The 22,695-nt window shown below is 37.5% G+C and overlaps 2 protein-coding genes across 4 annotated transcripts in view; one reads left to right on the top strand and one right to left on the bottom strand.

Moving 5' to 3' along the window:
- The window catches only part of LOC128507330 (mitochondrial fission factor homolog B), a 232,928-nt gene that overhangs the window by 185,721 nt on the left and 24,512 nt on the right, over positions 1–22,695 (bottom strand). The gene's annotated exons all lie outside the window — the stretch shown is intronic.
- Positions 15,603–18,367, top strand: pou4f4 (POU class 4 homeobox 4). Its single transcript, XM_053478113.1, has 2 exons — positions 15,603–15,906; positions 16,743–18,367. The coding sequence occupies exons 1-2, from the start codon at positions 15,787–15,789 to the stop codon at positions 17,700–17,702; spliced, it is 1,080 nt and encodes a 359-aa protein (XP_053334088.1). The 5' UTR covers positions 15,603–15,786; the 3' UTR covers positions 17,703–18,367.

Here is a 22,695-nt window from a genome sequence, read left to right as displayed (position 1 = left end):
TGTAACAGGCTTTAATCCCCCTGTGACCCTGAACAGAATAAGTGGCATAGAGAATGAGTAAGAGTTTAGTAATGTTTGGTATAGTATAGGATAGGATAGGATAGGATAGGATAGGATAGTATAGTATAGTATAGTATAGTATAGTATAGTATACTAAAGTATATAGAAGAATAGAATAGTTCGGCATAGCAATGTGTAGTATAGAGTAGTAAATGACATTATCGAATATTATGGTATAGAATTATTTGGCATGGAATAGAATAGTTTGGTATAGTTATGATTAATAAGCCAAAATACAATATAGTATTGTGTAGTGTAATAGTACTGTGTTATATAGTAATGTAAAGTATTTTATAGATATAATATATAAAATTTAGATTAGCAAGTTTGACTTATATCCTTCAGTCAATATTGAAGTAACCTGTAAAAGTTTGATGCATTTAAAGTGTTTGTTAATTCAATAATTATATTAAAAAAATTAGCCACTTAGTTAGTTAGTTAGTTAGTTCGTTAGTTAGTTAGTTAGTTAGTTAGTTAGTTAGTTCGTTAGTTAGACTGTAAGAGATTTTCCAATTACATAGTTCTTCCGATCCGTCTCTTTTTGTGAGAACCCTTATATCTTCAAAGTACACAGAATCCTTTTTTAAAACTTAAGAAACTTTCACAAATATACACGCTGATTCCCTATTAAAAATATACCTTTGGAGATTCCCGAGAAAAACATCTCACAATATTACTATAAGATGATTTTTGAATAAAGAACATTATATTATAAACTTTCACTGTGAAAATGATTTCACGTATACAGTACATTGGCATTTCATAAATTATACACGCACTACTGTACCACTACTATGGCTCAGACTTCAATTCAATTTTATTTAAAAGAAAATAACTGTGATCTGAAACTAAAACCCTTGGAGAATAAACTCTTCCTTTAGTGCGAAAATCCAAAATATCACTCTGTACAATAAAATATTTAACTTGTTTAAAAATAATTTGATTTCTATCTAATTATATTTTCCAAATAAAGATTTTATTTAAATTATACTGTATTTATTGTAATCCATAACACAAGTGTGAGGTTTTATACGTCACTGAACGAAGACCCAAATAATCCAACAAAACATTTCTCTGCAATCAATTAAGCCTAGAAATTCTCTAAATTTCCAATTACAACACGGACGTCCTCTGGACCGTCTCCTCACAGCTGAGTTTCTACAAATGACATCAAATCAAACATTTAAAAAAATTATATAGTTTTACAATATATATTAGTATTTGATTAATGTCCATCAGCATATACAGTACTATACCCTGTGTGTAAAGTTGACTTTTGTTAGAAGGGGAATATACATCACTCATCACAGTAACCTGGCTGGTCCATTACTAACGTAAGATGAGCATGAAGACACTCAGAGGTTGAAAACGACATAATTCCAAGTTCTGACTTTCTGAGTCAAGTTAGAAGGCATTAGTTGTCCCTGGCATTCCATGCAGAATTAATGATCAACTGAATGAAAGAAGTCGAAATAAACCCAATAAGATGAGGGATTAGAAAAAAAAATGAGGTATTTTCCAGTGAATGTGCGTAAGAGGGGAAAAAATGAACAAAAATCTAATATTTAAATAATTGATAATGCAGCAGTGGTTAATAATTCACATGAACAAATCAGTGAATGTGACATGTTATTAATCTTTTAAGTGCACACCTTCGCAGAACAGACCGAATCTTTTGTCGGAATGTTAGTCCAGACTGAGACAGAAAGGAGAACATGGATATCCTGGGTTTGAACAGAACACCCAGCTGAAGATGTTCTGCTAGTTTGTCTCTCGGTATAGTAGTATCTAGTAACCATTGTACAAGTTATAACAGATCTGTTTAAAGGTATGGAGACGAAAGTAGCATTGATGACCTTAGAAAGATAATAATAACGCTGGGGAGATGAAACCTTTACCAGCTGTATTTCCCCGGACCTCAGAGTCAACGCAGGGAGGAAGCAGTGGGGATGCTGTTTTTTAATCATACTGTACATATGGCCTTTAAAGCACTCAAACTTTAAGATCTAGAATACTATCAGTCCAATACTATCCTAATCAGTTTGATTTACTCCTAATTAAAGGTACTTTTCATGCCCAAAGGCGATAGATTAGATTTTACTTAACTGTTTTGCTCTTTTTTTTTTAAGATGACTGCAATAATTAAAAGTTTTTTTTTGTACATCACGCCTTTGCTATATCGACCACAGAAGCAAATATAAAGCAAAAATGGATGACAGCATTACACAAATTCTGTAAATAAACAAACTTGGACTTTGAAAAATATCCAAAATATCTATATAAACATTTTTTAAAAGTATTTATAATATAGTATATATAAAATTATATACTAAATGCATAAAGGTAAATGTGGATGGACATTGATTGTATCAAAGCTGGATCTGAAATTAATCCTAATTTAGCTATAACTGAGTTTATAACATTTTGGGTTCTTTAAGTTTCTTATTTAAAAATAAATGGAAAGAAAATTGTGTTGTCAATTTTGTGACTTTTTCATGGAAACATCAACATATTTTCACGGAAACAATAATTCACACATCAACATATTTAAATTTAAGGGGAGAATTTCCACTTGAGTAAAATGTCTACGTTCAACAAAAACATGTTACAGAACGCTGAAAATATTAATATTGGTAATTAGTTTAAACTAATCAAATAGATTATAAGTACATTACAAACTTAATTTATTTTAGTAAATTAGACATCATAAAAATACATAAGTGCAACATGGCCCGAACATAAAGATGCCCGACACACAGCGTGATGTATAATCTCGGAAATGGATATCCGAGTGTAAAGCTGCGTGTGTGTGTGTTGTGCTATAGTGTAAGGTAACAAAGGCCTCTTGTGTTTAGCTGATTGAGCAGGAGGTGCATCTGCTCCATGATGAACTTCTGTGCCAAGCCAGGATCAGATGAAGGGGGTGAGAAAGAAAAGTAAAAGACGAGCTAGGCACCTGAACCCTCACGTCAGCTTGCACGTCCCTCTGACCCTAGTTATCGCAGAGCTGCGCCCGTTGCCAAGCATCGGCCGAGGCGTTGCCAGGCGAGCCCTGCATTATTAATGTTTCTCCGTTAAACGCTTTCTGTCAACCGCTCATTCAGACACAATGTTCGAGGTGGACATTGCTTCACCAAACACTCCTGAACAAACATACCGTGGAAAATCATCACTCCTAAAGATATTAACTTTCTTTCTCTATAGGTTACCGTTACTGAATTTATTGATAACCTGAAAATGACTCACCTGTTGTCTAGCCGGGTTTTGATCGGAAAGCAGCATGTTTAAAGCTCGGCGTCTTGACCTTGAGCTCATGGACAGGACCTAATAAATCTCCATGCTCAAACCACGTGATAAGCAATCCATCAAAACAGTAAACGCTGGAGAAATCCTCTTATCCAAACAGTGCGAGTGCAAACTCCAAAGGTCCTTTGAGAGGGGCAGGAGTAGCCATTCCTGCATTTCTAAATGAATGTTCAGGCAAGGCATGCTGAGGCCTAGAGAAGCACAGAGAAAACTAGCAAAAACGAGGCGCCGCTTTAAAAGGCAGACGAGCATGTGTGTGTGTGTTTGTGTGTGAGGGTGTTTGTGCAAGGGAAAGAGAGTGGCTAGAAGTTTATATGTGTTCTCCCTGAACCAGGGGACTGAATAAATAATACAATAGATATTCCTCTGATGAAGTCTCGCCGCGGCATTCATAATTATTTCATTGTTGCTGTAATGAGAGCGGTGTTCTGCTGTACCATTCAATGTCAGGTATGAGCGCTGTGCCTCCAGGTGGAGCACCAGTGCACCTACACCAATAGATAAAAACTCCAAAGGTGTTTTTTCCACATATGGGCCCTTTTTTTTTGTGAAAAAAAAGAAGAAGACCCAAACTTAGGCCACTTTAAGTAGACTAGAAAGTGAGCAGAGAGTAAGAAAACTCTTCAAAAGTGCACTAGTCTCTTATGAAACCTTTGTTGAACGCTTACTTAGTTTATGACCAATAATAACTTATATTTCCAAGTAAATACACCACCAGGCCAAAAAAAAAAGGTCACCTGGATTTAACTAAGCAAATAGTTAAGTGCCTTCCATTGGATAATTCCATCCATGTAGGAACTTCTGTAGTCCAGCTTGAAATTGTTGGGGCCAATAGTGATTACCATTGCATTTATTCCCTTTTTTTACCCTTCTGGTAGGATCTCCGGTCAACCAGAGAAAACCCACGAAGCACGGGGTGAACATGTGCACTACATGCACACAGATCCTGACACGGGAATTGAACCCAGACCCTGGAGGCGACAGTGCTAAGCACTAAGCCACCGTGCCACCATGGGATAATTACTGCAGTGATAAATATGGTTCAGCTGCAACAAGTTATTTAATCACTGATGCAGTAAGGAGCTTCTCATTTCTTAAAAAGATGTGACTCTGTTTCACAATGGTCAAATTATTAAAATTAACTGCATCAAGCAAAGAAAACAACTAAGGAGATGGCTTAAACTACTAACATTGGCGTAAAACTGTAAAACACATTATGAAAACCTGGAAGGATAGTGCTGGACCATATTCTTAAAGGTTGAAACGTGGTCGGATAAACATCCGGAATTAGCGTGATGGTGCATTACTTAAACGCTTAGTAAGATCACATTGTCATGGCTATGTTTAGTAGTGAAAATAAAAGCACTTCCCCACGCACAAGGGATTGGGACTAAACAGAGGTGTAGTCTTAAGAAAACCACTTTTCAGTAAGGCTCGTCAGAAAAAAATACTTTGATTTAAATTTGAACGGATGGCGAAGCAAAGGAAAAAGATTACATGGTATGTTGAGTCCAGATTTACCCTGCTTCTAGAGTGATGGGCGCATTATATTTACATTTAGGCATTTGGCAGATGCTCTTATCCAGAGCGAATTACATTTTTATCTCATTATACATCTGAGAAGTTGAGGGTTAAGGGCCTATGCTCAAGGGCCCAACAGTGGAAACTTGGTGGTTGGGGGGTTTGAACCTGGGATCATCCAAACCATAGTCCAATGCCTTAACCACTGAGCTACCCCTGACCCTCAGGACAAGAAGAGAGGCAGATGAAGTGATGCATTTATTATGTCTAGTGGTCACTGCCCAACCCTGTGGAGGCAGTGTTATGATCTGGGGTTGTGTCTAGGTTAAGGTCTAGGTTATGTGCCCAAAAAATTAAGTCAGCTGACAACCTGAATGTACTGAATGACCAGGTTTTTCCATAAATGGATTTTTCTCTTCCCTGATGGCACGGGCATATTGCAAGATGACGATGCCAGGATTTATCGGGGTCAAATTGTGAAAGAGCGGTTCAGGAACCATGAGATTGGCACACCAGACACACATGGATTGACCACCAGACCTTAATCACATTGAGAATCTTTGGGATGTTCTGGAGAAGACTTTACGCAGTGCTCCGACTCTTCTTATCATTAGAAATTAATGTGACCCTGGACTTTTGCATAAGCTTACTGAAATTATGGCATGGCTGTAATCAAAACAAAAGGTGGGCCAATAAAATATTACAGTCTGTGACTTTATCTATCTGCCCTGACTATATCAGCTTGTTTTGTCTTGTGCGTAAACTTGTGTCATTTTCTTCACCTTGTACAGCATCCTATCAAAATCTCTTCACCTTCCTTGTTACAAAAATGGTTGAAACATTTGAGTTTTAATGAACTTGTTCTTGTCCGGCGAGTTGACTCACGGACACACTCCGTTCGCAGGTTATGGTAGCATGCAGGCATCAGGCTCTCTAGTGATATTATAAAAATGATTATATTTAAGGGTTGCAAGCACCAAAGTCAAGTCAGACCTACTGACTGTTTTCAGGAATATAAAAAATATAAAGAGATGTGACATCACAACAGAGATGTAGAGCAAAACTTTTTCTTTTATGACCCTTCCATCATAGTCACAATCTGTCAAGCAAACAAAACAACAATGCAGTCTTGGAACAAACCATGAGATGATCTGAGTTTTGTCACTTTTTGTCTTGGGGTCTGATTTCATTTGGAGTATTTACACAGAGTGGCGGGAGAGGAAGTTAAAAACAAGGCTGTGTATCTGTCAAGATTTCTTTCCCAAGCTGACAGACATAACATTTTGCACTCTTGGTTGATCCTGGAGGCCTACATACAGTACATATTCTTTCAGATCCAAAAGAATCCTGACATCCTTTAAACTTTCCAAGATGTAAATTAAGTAAGTGATTTAAACAGGACAATCATTTTCTAAGAAACAAAGTTCTCAGGCTTTACGATTCCTTTTCATCTATTGGAATCAAAGTGGAAGAACTTGATACAGAACGTGTAGAAGGTGTGGTCTTTGTTCCCAGAGCTTCTCAAAGTTCCTCAAAGCCTCAGGTCAGACGAGACACAGGAGGGACAGCCCAAAGCCCTGCGTGGAGCGGGTGTGCTCCATGCGCTAATCCTGTTAGCTTCGTGAAGAGGCAGCCATGGAGCACAATGACACTCCGACCCGCACCAGCTGGGGTTCAGAGTGCCCCCCTGCTGGTCCCCGGTTACGGAGGCAAACCCCCCCTCCCCAGAGACCCCAGAAATGTCGTCCTCACCGTCTCTCCCTATGCTGTGTTTTTCATCTGACCACCTGCAGGAAGCCTCAGTGCCGCAGCCTCTGGTGTGAGGAAACACCACAACAGTGAGTCACATCGATCATGTATTCATATCGGACCGTGTCACACCGTGAGATGAAACTCGGGGTGACATGTTTAGTGTGATATAAAGAGGAACTGTATGATTTTGTGAAAAACATATTATATTATGCTATAAAAGAAGAATTGTATTAATAATACAATTAAAGTAAATAAGGTAAGTATAAGTACAAGTATAAACAAAAACAAACAAACAACTAAATAAATAAATAAAACTTTATAACTGAAATATATTATACCTAACTATTTTTTTTTAAATCTTAAAACAAATGTTGAACATTTAAAAGTATTCAATGTAAATGACCAATTATAGAAACAAATTGAACAAAATCTAGAAATATCTTTGATAATATTTATATATTTATATATATTTTATATTTATTCATTCATTCATTCATTCATTCATTCTGGCAGACTGTGGTCTAATACATAAAAAAATATAACTTTTTTTATTATTTGTTTTGAAATTTTATAAAGGTGTACCAGAGACCTGCTGCAGTAGGAATAGCAAATTGTCTTGATACACAAGCAAAAATCTGAATAGGGACTTAAATTACAGTAAGGGTTTCAAATAATTTAAAAGTAACTTACATAATATTTTTCCTTACATAATAAACTTTTTTACTTTCTCAGGGTTGCCACATGTTGTTGACACAAGTTTTGCACCGGATGCTCCGATCAGCAAACCATAGCCTCAATTGCTGATCCACCACTGCCCTAAAGAGATTTACAGATTTCTTTAAAAAGTCGTTTGAAATTGACTTAAGTGTGGGTACCACATATGAAAGAGTTAAATGTACATGAGGTATGATCATTTAGAAATTCATCCAGCTTAGGTCTTAACCATTGTATTGTGTACTTGTTGATAGTGTTGTCCTGGGTCTAATTGATCCGGGTCATGACTGCGATTATAATCTTTAGGATGAGTTTTTAAACCCCACCAGGTGTTTTTGATATAAAAAATATTAAGGTTTTGTGGATGGAGATAAACAATATTCAAGTGCCGTTTTTGTATTCTTTAACTCCACTAGACCTCTGAAGGTGGGCTGTGATATCCAGCACCAAGGTGTTAGCAGGAGATGTTTTAGTTGCAAAGTGGTGCTTTCATGGAACAGACTTAAAACTCCAGCACATCCTACAGACACTCGATCATATTGAGATCTGGAAAGTTTGCAGGCCAAGTCGTCCCTTCCATTCCTAAAATGACTTTTGCAGCAGAGCGGCTCCGCGTGTTATTCTACCTAATGAGGCCATTGCCATCAGGGATGTAAAAAAAAAGTAACATCCACATGAATGGCAGGACCCAGGGTTTTTCAGAAAAACATCTATCAGCTTTCTATTGCTCAGGTAAGCGAGGCACATTGACCCAGCCATCCACATGATGAAAAAAACATGTTCCATCAAACCAGGCTGTCTTCTTCTCTTGCTCCAAGTTTCTGTTCTGATGCCTATTGCCCATTGTCGAAGATGGCAGCACTGGATCAGGATCAGCATGGGCACCCCAACCAGTCTGTGCCTACGGTATCCCGTACCCAGCAACCTGTGATACAACCTGTGTGTTCTAACACCTTCCTGTCTAGCCTTTTGCTTTACATGCAGATTAAAGAGCCTTGAAGTTCTCATTGGTTGTCTTCCTTGGACTACTTTTAGTTTGTACTACCCCCTGCATACCAGGAACACCCCAGAAGACCTGCCGTTTTGGAGATGCTCTGACCCAGCTTTTTTAGCCATCACTTGTTAAAGTCAAATTTTCCTGCTTATAGCACATAAGCTTCGACAACTGTGTTCACTTGTTGTCCAGCCTCTCCCACCTCGTGAAAGAAAAGAATATGAGGAGATAATCAATGTTATTCAATTCACCTGTTGCTGCTATTATTAACATAATTAACACAGTTGTGCTTTGAAGTGGTTAGACCGCAAGCTTTCCCCAAAAAAAACATAACTAAGAAATTGCTCATGAAACATAAAAGCATGACACATGAGAGGAGAGAGACATGATAGTGGTGCACGCCGAGGCGACAGGTGATGGACACGGCCAGCTCGTGACCCGTAATTACAGAGAAAAACTTTCAATACAGGGAATTGATATAAGAGCATCAATCAAAATTTCAGCCTACATACAGAAAGCTATGCATAAACACATTTGGCCTCAAGCTAAAGTCATTAATATTTCAGTAAATAAAGAAGAAAGGAGATCCAAGACAAATATTTAAGCTTTTCGAGCTTCTTCCTCTTTTCTGCAATTCATCTTTTGGCTTCTAAACAAGCCTGCCAGTTATCAACATGCAACACATCTGTCTCAGTGTGTCACCCTGCTTCTGTGGAAAACAGTTGGGAGTACAGATGAAACAGACCCGCAATGCTCTCCCCAGCTCGGGGAGAAGGAAAAAAAAAAACAAACAATGAAAAAAAAAATTCCTCCTTCTGCAGCGTTCTGTCGCACCAAAGACCTGAAATGGAACTGAAATTTACATATCGTTAATCTGCCTTCATCTGTTCACTGGTAGATTTACATCATTTTGTTGTTTTGCTCTTTGTTTACTCCTGTCTGTTGATGTAGAGCAAAAAAAAAAAAAAGCTTGATGTGAATTATGATTATATGGAAATGTACAAATACAAATAAAATAAAAAAAATTACAAATGATGTCGAACAAATCAATATACTGCTATTCTTGTATGTGGAACCATCAGATTGTCTTCGAATATCCAGTCAAGATATAACAGGAATATTACCAGGGCTGAAATAAAGACTGAGAAATTATACTGGGATACAGATAATAATAATAATAATAATAATAATAATAATAATAATAATAATAAAAAAGTCAATATACTGTATCACCAAGTGATATATTAATTAAAGTGCTTTAAAAAGTACAGTTGCTACAAATATTTTGAAAGTTCTAACTGTTGAATATAATTAAAAATATACTTTACTACTTTATTTAATATATAATTAATTCAAGGGACAATTCAAGGGACATTCAAGGGACATTCAAATCAAACCAAGATTTTTGATTGGGCAGAATAACAGAACGCAGAAATGAAAATGAAAACTCCCTTTATTTCTCTACTCTACATAATCCCCTGCTAAACTCATGCCTTTATCCCAGTGTTTCACTACTGCTTGGACACCATGAAGGTAAAATGTTTTTTCAGAACTCAAGAGCCATGATCGTATTAGCTGACGGGTTCATGTCTGAAACCCTAGCCTCCCAGGAGCTCCTTTAAGGACCTATCATGTGGAAATGGCTTGGAGTGAGGTCAGGACTGTACGTGGGATGCGGCCATAACTCCCAGCCGAGTTCCTGTAATGTGCAAGTGGTGTTGGTGAATGATTGTGTGTACAGTTCCGACAGACAGATGCGTCTCTCCCACATGTTATCCGTCATTTTCCCAAGGCTCAGGCATTTCACTCTCTGAACGTTCACAGGAACGACTGCAGTAAGCTGCTAGCCGCCTCGGCCACAGACGTACAGTCCTTTTTAAAACGTTTGCACTGTTCACATGTTTTACTGCGGCTAAGTCTCATCATCGTACTGTGCTTGAAGTCTTTTGTAAATGCCAATCGCTTTTTACGCTTTCATTCACCAGGAATTTCATCACAAGTCCCGGTTTGACTTGAACTCCCCTTGTGTATAGACTGACTAGCATGATAAAGAAGAAGAAAACCTCCAGTAATACGTTCAGGTGCGCTTAATGTCTAAATTCCTTTTTTTTCATGGAAATGTAATTAATTAATCAATAACACTTAAGTGAAGTCTGAGGATGCCAAAATAACACAATATTGACTATAAAAACAAAGTAGGATTTTTTAAGTATAATTCAAATCAAATTGAATATACTTAAGATTTTTTTTGCTAAAGGTTTACATGGCATTGCGGTCTTATGTTTTGATCCCGTCATCATCATCATCATCATCATCATTCCTACCCTCCACCTTACCTTTATGTTCATAGTCTTAGCCTGATTATGAGGTCCAAATCTTTTGGGTCATGACGGCAGGGGTCTTGGGATGCGATGGGGGCTGTGTTTGTCTGTGTGTGTGTGGGGGGGGGTCCTGAGGCTCAGCACCCTGACTTTTCCTGAACAAGTAAACAGCCCTTTACTTTAAAGCTTTTACACATCAATTTGGGAGTAGACACACTTTATGTCCAACTGCTGTAAAGCTCCTCTGCATAATTCATAAGCACTCAGTTAATCTATTGATCTGTGCTTTTCCAGCGTTTGTACAGACAATCTTGCCTGGATGGGAAATGGCAGGTAAACCTGGAAGGGAGGACACTGAATGAACAGATCAGTAAAAAAAGAGAGGATGATTCAAATGAGATCAGGATGGTCACAAAGGTCACAAAGATGTTTGTGTGGTTTTTTTTATGTAAAAGAAAGGGAAGACTGGTTTGAAATGTAACTGATGTTAAAAAGAATGAGATAAAAGCAATCAGTTGTGCAGGAAACTGATGAACATTTGTGAAATTTTTTGAAAGAATGTTTTAAAGACTTAAAAGACATGCAGATGTTATGAAAAACAGAAATACATATATATATATATATATATATATATATATATATATATATATACATATATATATAACTAAAAATTAACGGTTGTTTATTCTTGTAAAGTTCCTACTCTTATTATCATGAAGTTAAGGTCCACGACCTTTGTTACCTAACTTTTAAATTAAGAAAACACTTCCTGCACGCATTCTGTCCTGTCTTTCCTCACGTATCATCTTCTTTTTCCATTTCATTTTTTTTTTTTTGATGAGTTTCCATTGAGCCATTAAGGCACTACAAAGAGCCACGTCGTTAACATTGGGCGTGTTGGAAAATAATTCCTGATTTAAAGTGATTGTTCAACATGTAGTTTTCAGCTAAAGAGACGGTCTTAAGATACTTCTATTAAACATTTTGTAAAATTTTTTGTACGCAAGTGGAATTTTGCACAGGGATTCTTTTCCAACACAAAGCAGAAAGACAACAAGCCTTTCAACGTGTATTCTTTGTGTATCCTTTGGTTCTGTTGTTCTTTCCCACAAGACCATTGTCTCTGATGTTGAGTAGGACACGGATGAGAAAACAGCATGCTGATAATAGATGGTTGGTTGGCAGGTTACTTGTTTAACTTTGTTCTTGAAACATGTTCCCTTAGATCATACACAATACCATAAAATTACATTGAAAAAGACTATATATAAACATATTGTTCATTCTGTGACTGTATCTCAACGTTAATCCTGTAATATGCCTGCTGAAAAGGTTGATTTTCCAACATACATAGCTGGATTAGAACAACTTCACTGGGTTCTTTTTTTGGTTCCCTTTTATTTGAGTGTAGACTTCACCCCAAAGTTTGCAAAGAATTTTGTCCAAAAATGACATATAGCTGTTTGTGTAAACTAAGCACCACCCACTAGGCTTAAACGGCCTCCAGTGTCAATATTATGTAGATTTTTTTGTATCAACATTGTAGAGATACATCAAAATCCTACATTTAGCTCGCAGATGTTTTCTATATTATGCCAGTAAGCTCAAAGTACATCTAGGGCGAGCTAAACGTTATCTGCTTTGCTGTATCGCCATCATCAATCCAGAAACTCAGCTCCTTGTACAAACACTTTCCCGTTCATCTTAATCCTGCTTGGGTTCTTTTAATACTTTCAGGGTGATAACTTACAAAACACCTTCTAGCAAGCTGGGAAAAGGTTTTGAACTGTATGAACTTCATCGTGAATACACAAGAAAGAAAGTAAAAAAACATCTGCAGTATTATATATAAATATACAGTAAGTCCCCTACCTACGAATATTTGAGTTACGAACTTGCAAAGAAACGAATATGCTTGTTTTGAAAAACAAGGACAAGATGATGGAACATGTGAAGTCTGCTGTGGCAATGACCTCAACAATAATAACAAAGAGGCGTAGAAAAGTGATAGAGGAGATGGAGAAACGTCTCCTTGTGTGCTATTGTACTGTAATATACAATGTATAGCAATTTGTTTTAGTGTGCTAGTACAGTATCTTCCAAACGAGCACTCTGAACAGAACTTGCTCATATGAGGGAACTTTTTGATAACTATGGGAAAAGGTAAAGAAACATAAAGACTGTTAGTCTGTACGTAAAGAAGTACTGATAATTGTAAATGCATCAAGACACTGTCTAGAAACTAAACAGCAGCCTTGGGTCTGCACAACCGCTTTAAATATGAAGAAGAAGAAGAAGAAGAAGTACAGAATACCAAAAGTATTCCAGCGGATTCCAAAGAACTTTTGCTTGTCCAACAAAAACAGTTTCATTAGGGCATCCAATATAAATGTCTAAAAATATCCTAAAAATATAACAAAGCTGGGGTATGAACTAGAATTAAACACTCACATGACACTTTAAACGCACACTGATTGGGAATAACATTAAAACTACCTAGGTTTTGGGTACCCCTATGTGCCACTCGGGCAGCTCTGGCTCTTCATTGACTTTTTTTTTAGCCATGACCTTTATTTAAAATGCTGTTTTTGCCATTTATCCTGCAATCCAGATTATTTTTCTGCACATAATTTTATATAAATGCCTGAGTATGAAATAAATATTTACAAACAGTCTGGGTTTTACACAATCTATTAACTTGAATAGGAACTGCCAATACAACCAATTTCCCATTCTAGCATTAATATTCATGGGAGGAAATGTTCCATTAGGCTAATCAAGCACTTTCCCAGGCTTGTTTGGAGAAAACTCAGCAGATAAATGTGTCACGATGCATGCTTGGTAGCAAACAAATCAAAGACAAAAGGTGTCAGTAGAAAGAGGTACACAAAGGTCACAGGTAACATCCGTTGCTGGCTAATAATGCATGCCTTCACACACCGTGGCTACAGTCTTCATGCTAAAATTCCAGATGGGTCCTTTATTTCTATCTTGTGTTCTCCTCTGCCTCTCACAGTGTAGTTGGAGTCCATTGGTGATGGCGGTTGCCAGGGGAGAGGTGACGGCGCTGATGTATATTTAATAAGAGGGTGCCAGGACCCTAGTGAAGAGCCAGGTAAAAGAGGACAATGTCTCTGGCAGCGCTCAGCGCTCAGGTTTCCGAGTCACACTCACTGAGACTCCATCTCCCTTTGTGGAGTTCTATTATCAGTGTCTGGAGTTTCAGCTCCAATTAGAGTGATGACTGTGTGGGGCTCAATACAAGCCAGAGCAAGACAGCTTGTGTGCGTCACCAAAAGAGGGCCTGTTGGACACTCTGTCCCTTATACATGTGTATACATGATCTATGATCTGCAACTTGTTTAACAATTTTAGCTTGGAGAGTACTCCATGTTGATGCAATCGGCTTTGCCTTTCAGTTTGAGTTTCTGAAACTTTTTGAGCAAGCATTAGCTCTACTACAGTATACCACAACATATAACATAACATAAGATAACATAACATACAATCCATCCACTATCCCATGCCACAATAAGGCATTTGATTTACGGTTTCATTCATTTGACCAGTGGTTTTATTATAAATATTTCATTGTGCTCTTATCCATTTTGAGCTGTTTATACACTAATTGGGAATCCATATTGTGGTGTATACCACAAAGTAAAAGAGCAATAATTAATTCATGCATGAAATTGTATGGCTTGCCACTCAGAGACTTTTAGATCATCAATGTCACATTTCACTCAAGGAATGAAAATAAGAAGTCCTAACAAGCACTAGAATATATTAATCCTTACTAATATTAGGAATATTGATGTAGCTGTAGCTGTAGTGTACAGTAATAGAGATTATAGCAAAACGCTTGGGAAAGGAGCTGGCATAAAGGTTGAAGTGGTCCTCGTTCTGGGGAATCCTTTGCTTTATTTAATAGAGATGGCACCGAGCTGATGCCTATATACGGGTTGATAGCAGGTGGTAAAAAAGTTGAATCAGATGTTGTGTGTGTGTGTGGGGGGGGGTATATTATTTATATTCACATTTTATCTATTAATTTGGATTTAAATGCATTTATTTATAGATTTATTTTTATTTATTTTAAATAATACATTTAAGTAAGCATTTAGATCTTTAACAAATAAACTAAAGAACTGTGGTTGTATGTAAGTCTTGTTGCTTATCAGTATTTTCTTACATTTAACTTATATAAACCTATAAACCCTATAAAATATATATAACATATTTTATAATATATGTAATTTTTATTATATATACCCCATAAAACTTGTAAAAAACGATATTGTTAAAGAACAACTTTACTAATGTGTGTGTGTGCGTGTGTATAAAACACACACACACACACACATTTATATATATATATATATATATATATATATATAAACACTAACATATAATATTTCTATTTACATTGATAATTGTAATGCTTAGTCATTTAATCTTAATAAAATAAATACATAAAATGAATGAATAAATAAATAAATAAATAAATAAATAAATGCCAGATCACATCGATATCAATTATCGAGATTTCGACTTGTAGTACAGGTATTTTTAGTAAGGACACCTGATATGGTTCTGTTTCTATTCTTTATTGCACTGGGGTGTTATTACCTGGCCTACCTGGGGCTGTTGAGTTAACCAGCGTGCGAATCTGTCACATTTTTTCCACACCCATAAAAGCACTCTATGGGCGGTGCCTCCTAACAGACCACGCCCTCTTTCCCCGACATTAATTCTGTAGCTTATAAGGTGGGAGTCACGGAGCGAGAGCATGCACGAGCCTTATTTGGCCAATGGTGTTAGAGTAAAGTTAGAGGGGGGCGTGCCGGGTTGCGCTGTGTGGGCGGAGCCAGGGGATCTTTTATATTTAGACGCGTGCGTCAATACCTGGGCCGTGTCAAGGCTGCTGACAGGCGCAATTAGAGTTTTTTTTTCCCTATTAGAAAAGAAGACCTCCCAGGCAGGACTGGTGGGCTACCTGTCCTCGTCGTGACGTTTTTCCCGCCTGCTTCTTAACGTTTTAAGACATCGAGGGTGATCGGAGCACAAACGGAGTTAAACTTGGAAGACAAGAAACAGGCTTCTCTGACTCCTGCAATCATGATGTCCATGAACAGCAAGCAAGCTTTCAGTATGCATCCGATTCTCCACGAGCCCAAATACACACCTCTGCATTCCAGCTCGGAGGCGATCCGGCGGGCATGTCTGCCCACACCATCGGTAAGACGCACACGATTTTACCTTCAGCATATCGGACATTACGGTGGTGTATTGATGGCGATCACATGTTAACGTTTTCTTTTTTTTACTGAGCAAAATTGCAATGTATTGAAAAAGCATTTTACTCTGACCTAAAGACTGTGCATTATCGAACCATCATACACCACTCTCCAAGCATCTTATTTTTGATGCACAAGTAACTGTCAGTGTCATGTGAGGAAATGCTGAAATAATCTCTTTAATGATTATAGTCTTTTTTTTTCTCTTTCTTTATACACACAAAGAAAATCATGGTTAGTTGGATCTCCTTCAAAACTAAAAAGTAAACCTGAACAGCACTGATGAACAAGTTGACTTAAGGTGTACAAGTTTGTTATTTTTTACTCCTATTGTCTTAAAATTGGTGGAGTAGTGCTGCACCTTGAAAAGTTACTTAAAATTATCACTGGAAATGTATGAGTTCAGGATTTGATTTGGGAATTTGAGAATAATTCGAGCAAGAGTTTGTAGTTTTTTGAAAATCTTGAAAAAGTAAGAAAACTGGTTACACTCCAAAATAAAAATAAAAAGAAGATTAATTTAGAAATATTTTTGGCTATATAATAGTATTAAAATGCATCGTTGCTTTGTTGTTTAATTTTATTGCGTTTGTTTTGTATGAAATGCTTTAGTAAATTATATATAGTGTAGGTTTTAAGAAGTGGCGTTTTATGTATCCATATCATAAACATGTGCTTGGTAAACATGTGTTTTTTAAAACCTTATAATTATGTTTAACTCTAGAGTTTTGCAGTATTGTACTGATTTTCCTCTTTGTTTCTCTCGCTCTCTGGTAGCTGCAGGGAAACATCTTCGCGGGTTTTGATGAGACGCTGCTGCAGAGAGCCGAGGCTTTGGCCGCGGTGGACATTGTGGCCCAGAAGAGCCACCCGTTCAAGCCAGACGCCACGTACCACACCATGACCACGATGACGAGCATGACGGGCACCCCGACGTCCTCTCCGGCGCACCTACACCACCCGTCGGTGCTCACATCCCACCATCACGCACACCACCCGCACCACCACCATCAGCCGGCTCAGGGCCTGGAGGGAGACCTGCTCGAGCACCTCTCCCCCGCCATCTCGCTCGGCGGCATGCCCACCGCTGCGGACGTGGCGTCGGGCGCGTCGCACGCACACTCGCACATGGCCGCGGCCATCAACCACGCGCAGCACCATCACCACCCGCACGCACAGGCTGTCAACATGCACCACCCGCACCACGCCCTGGCCGCGCACGCCTCCCTCGCCAGCGCCGGCGTCGTGCCCGGGGATGCCGAGCCTGACCCGCGCGAGCTCGAGGCGTTCGCCGAGCGCTTCAAGCAGCGACGCATTAAGCTCGGCGTGACGCAGGCGGACGTGGGTGCCGCACTCGCTAACCTCAAGATCCCCGGTGTCGGGTGCCTGAGCCAGAGCACGATCTGCCGCTTCGAGTCGCTCACACTGTCGCACAACAACATGGTGGCACTGAAGCCCATCCTGGAAGCGTGGCTCGAGGAGGCCGAGAGGGCGCAGCGCGAGAAGATGGCCAAGCCCGAGATCTTTAGCGGCGGGGACAAAAAGCGCAAGCGCACGTCCATCGCAGCGCCGGAGAAGCGCTCGCTCGAGGCCTACTTCGCCGTTCAGCCGCGTCCTTCGTCCGAGAAGATCGCCGCCATCGCCGAGAAGCTCGACCTCAAAAAGAACGTGGTGCGCGTTTGGTTCTGCAACCAGCGGCAAAAACAGAAGCGCATGAAGTTTTCGGCGACGCACTGAAACAAAAAGCGCGCTCGTTTTTCACGGACAGCGAGGAACCCTCAGACATCCCAATATCCCCAAAATAAACAAACAAACAAACAAACAAAAAAAATCAATTAAGACAAAACAAGACAACCCTAAAAACAAAACAAAAAAACACCGGGCTACAGATCTCACGCACGGAAGCGGACCGGGTCCTCTGGGGATGTCTGCATGCAGGAGCGCAGCGAAGAGAAGAAAAACACGGCTATGAACAGCTATGAAACTGGAAAGAAATGAATCACTTATTGTACAAAAAATGGAAATAGAATAATAACATATTCTCTTAAATAACTCTTTTATATTGATTCATGTACATAACTGTGAATACATGACACCTCTGTGAAGATCACCTCGTCATTTTAAGGTTCTTGTTCTTTTGTCTTTTTTTTCGAAAAAAAGGGTTTTAAAGGTTTGACATTAAAACTTTAATTTCATACAAGTCATTCTGTTTCGGAGAAACAGACTCGAGCTCAGTTACAGGAAGAAATTCCTGACATCCACTGCATGGGTTACTTTAAGGCGATTTTATTATTTCCAATTCCCCGGTTTAAACGCATCGCAATAAGAGCGAAATATGCACAGGCGGAGGCACACACACACACACACACTCTCTCTCTCTCTCTCTCTCTCTCTCTCACACACACACAAGGCCCCAGTCTGTGTCTACCTCATTATCCTTACGCATCTTTAGCCATTTTGGAAATAAGGTATAATAAAAGATAAAAAGCAGCTTACAAAATTGGCATCTTGTTTTGAAGAAGTACAGAATGCTTAAACATAAAACCAGATCGTGGTACGTCTCAACTGCAACGATGCTTTGACAATCAAGTGGTTAGAATAATGATGGGCCCTTTATGCCTTCATTTAAAAGCTAATACTTGGACATATGTTCTCCTATTATTATTATTATTATTATTATTATTATTATTATTATTGGGCCTGTGGATGGAAACATGGAGTCACTGCATTCTGAAAAGTTCATTGCACTTTGTAGATATTGTTGAGATACCAATTTTTGACTTATTTATATTTCAAAAATGATGATTTTTAACGTTGTTTTCGTATTTACTTATTTATTTGACATTAATTTATTTTGAAGTTGGCATATTTTTCATTTGTGAAAGTGTGTTTAAATTGTGTCTGTGTAAAGCGACAGAAAAAAGTCAAATAAACCATGCACGTTTTACCTCACTGGTGAGAGATGAATTTTTCTCAAGTTTTTTTTTTGAATTTTGGACCGAAGTCAGATTTGTTTTCTAAAAGAAGAGAAAATTAAATTAATTACAACAATTATTATTATTATTATTATTATTATTATTAATAATAATAATAATAAACATATTTAAATATAATTAAATATATTTATATAACTAAAATATATATATTTTTAACCCACCCGATTTATAATCGACAAAAGAAATAATATACAATTTAAAACATTTGAGTGCAAATTAAAAATTCGCACTTCGTGCCGTTCTTTCGATTTTTCTTTCCTCTTTCTTTCTTTCATTCGTTTTTTCTTTCTTGCTTCAATTCGTTCAACTTTATTTTCTTCTATTACTGTAGAGCTTTAGGTTGCAATCAGCAGGTGGTTTTTAGCCTGTAAAGTATATTAATAATAAATACAGATGGTTATGATAGTATTGATCTCTCAATATGTTTGTTAAGCAGGTCATACTCGCAGATTTGCTCGTGTTCAACAAGTGAAAATCCTAAAGCAAGTTTGTATAATAATAATAATAATAATAATAATAATAGTGTAGTGCAGTTAAAAAAATACTAAAAAGTATTCATTTGATGCAAAAAAAGAAAATAAATGAGGTATTCGAGGAGACATTTTCTTCTAGAGAGTAATGGTAAAATAACAGAATATCAGTAAAACAATAAATCAGTAATATAAACATTCAGTCAATTACTATTTATAATGTACGTATATGTGTTGGTCAAACTGACTGAATGTGCGTAATTGTCAGGAAAACGTTTTGTAATTTTGTCGGAGGAAAACAATGACTGAGCCTCTTTAAATAAAAACCAATTTGGATACTATTACTAGAGAAGAGTGCGTGATTTTGATTATAGGCCTGTACACTCCACTTTACAATTTCAGCCTCAAAACTCAAGTGGCATGGGTTTGGACAGAAAAAAAAAACCCTGTGAGAAAAATAAAAAGAAAGACAAAAGCGTAGCAATAAAGTTTTGATAGTTTCCCGATTAACTAATAAATCACAAAATGTCTAAAGAAAAGACGAAAATAGTGAACAATTGCTGCTTTGTGCCTATTCGAGCAGAGGAATATGTGATATATGTATATATGAGGTCGGCAGATGCAGGACTGCCATTAACTGATGAGCACTCAGCAGTGATGATGGAGAGAGAGAGAGTGACCCTATAGCCCACAGTATATTCCTGACGCATGCGGTTTCCTATCCAAATATTTGCATAAATCATTTAAATAATTCATGAAACGTCCAATCCAATACGCGTCCGAGTGCCAAAAGGATCAGGGCGCATTTCCCCGGTATCACTTGCGACTTTCTTTTTGCAAAGAGAAACCCAGGCCTGTAAGCACACGCCGTAATTCTGCTTTTAGATTTACATTCCTGCCTTACTGGTTTGTGTTTTCCGAGGAGCGGAAAGCGCATTTTCATAAATAGACCTTGGGCCGAGCGCGGCGTATGAAATTTTAATGACGCGAGAGCGCTGAGTGCCGCTCGGCTCCGGAGCTCTGGGAGAACGATTGCGCTCTCGCGCTCTCACTCTCTCTCTCTCTCTCTACGTTACATTAGCACTGCGCTGCGCTCTTCTTCTTCCTAACTTCCTAACACTGCAACACCAAGATAAACCGCTCACACCGCCTGCCCTTACACTCGAGTCTGTGCCACACACACACACACACACACACACACACCTCATGACAGTACAATATTATGAATATCTTGTTTTTTTCTCTTTTTTTCTCTTGTTTTGCGTTAGATGTATAGATTTTTCTCCCTCTCTCTCAATGATAAACCGCACCTCCTTGCTAGCGCATGCGCATGCAACGACCATTAAATCATCCAGGGCATGAATAAGTTTAAAATCAGGAGAATGCAATATTTATTAAGCGCGTTATATGGATTAAATGCATGTTTAATAAATAATATATAGGTCTGAATGGTGAAATCAACTTTGTGCCTTATTAAGTAATTAAAGCGATTTAACGTTGTTTACATTAAAGTCATCTACAGAACGTGCATACACACATAACCTTAAACCTACACACATATCCCGGATCTGAAGCTTAAAAAAAAAAAAAAAAATTATATATACGATAATAACATTGGCAATTTTATTTATATTTACAGTATTTAGAGGGGGGAAAAACACCTCTTCGTGTTAGTAGGCTAGATCTGGGACCAACAATGTACTGAAAATTGTACCCCCCCAACACACACACACACACACACACACACACACAAGAAATGCGATACTTTTAATAGATGTAAACTTTAATGTGCAATTTTCGAGTTTTAGTTAACACACGCAAAGAACATTTATTTACTAATCAAGCCTAAAAATTAGAAAAACAACCGCAAAAGTGACGTCATTACTCTAGCATTAGCATAATTTCAGTGTCGCGAGCCTCTGTTACAGCATCAGCACCACATCCGAGCACATCAGCACTGCTTTTTGACTGAAACTTCCGGGTCCTACAGGACATGATCAGTTTGTAATGCAGTTTGTCAGTTCGCCTAATTCTCCTAGAAATACAATTACGGATTAAAAACACTCGAGAGACACGTATTGTATTCTCCCCTTGGGTGAAGACATGAAACACGAGCCTCTTGTAAATGTTTGATGGGTTTCGGCTTTAGTCAGTCAAAGATTCATAAAATATTGTCGAGAAATAAAACCGAGTCAGGATTTAGCCCGAGTGCACTTCGTGTATTTTAGAGTGTTTCTCTGGTCAAGAAAGAAAAAAAACTAGAATATCAGACGCACGATTAATGGAGGTATTAGAAAACAACAACAACAACAACAACAACAACAATGTGGATTTGATTTCCTAATTATGTGCAAAAATATAAAGTGCTTGTATTTATCTTTAAGGCATAAACTTTACAAATGTCACTTGACAATAAATTATTTTGCTCTCACAATATATTGAAAAATTAAAAAGATTATTAATTGTAAAACTTTAAGAATGATTTCCTTCTTTTGTAATACATTGTGTAAGAGATATTGTTTTCAAATGAGATATCATTTCAGAACCATGGACAGCTCAGAAAAATACTGCGGAAACATTTGTCCCTACAAATTTTGTGTTTTTGAAAAAAAAAAAAAACGCAATAATTAAATAAATAACCTGGGTTTTCTCATGTCGGAATAATTAAAATAGCATGTATTGGCATCACTATTTCTTATTTTTCTGTAGATTATAACTTGATAAAAAAATCATATTCTCATAAAAATAAAAGCAAACATGAATAAGCTGCATGCTCAACTGTTGTGTGAATAATAAATTGGATTATATATTATTTTACAGGCCTTCCATTACATATTGTCGAAAAATAAAAAAAGGCAAAATCTATCACTACAAATCTACATTACGACTTTAAATACTAACATTTAAGAACAGCACAAAAACACAATAATTCTTAATGTTTTTTTTATTATTATTTGTTTTAGCCTATTACTTGTAATCCAGTTAAACATTTTAGATCGAATGAGCTGTATAAATTATTTAAGCTGAAATTTACTTTTAGGATTGCTTATACCATGATTATTATTATTATTATTATTATTATTACATTTAAAACTAAACAATAAGAACAGTCGATTAGAGATGTTCTCTTTACAACCCAACACCAAACATGATTTTCTTCGCAAAAATCTTGGGATTATTTTTTAAGAAATGTGTAAAAGCTCCTAAACCGTATCCCATACATTATTCATTTTAGACTGACAACATACTCTAATATGGTCCAAG

The sequence above is a fragment of the Clarias gariepinus genome, chromosome 19 (genome assembly GCF_024256425.1).
Source record: "Clarias gariepinus isolate MV-2021 ecotype Netherlands chromosome 19, CGAR_prim_01v2, whole genome shotgun sequence".
NCBI classification, from domain to species: Eukaryota; Metazoa; Chordata; class Actinopteri; order Siluriformes; family Clariidae; genus Clarias; species Clarias gariepinus.
Note: the sequence above shows the minus strand (reverse complement) of the source record. Positions and strands in the feature narration are given on the sequence as shown.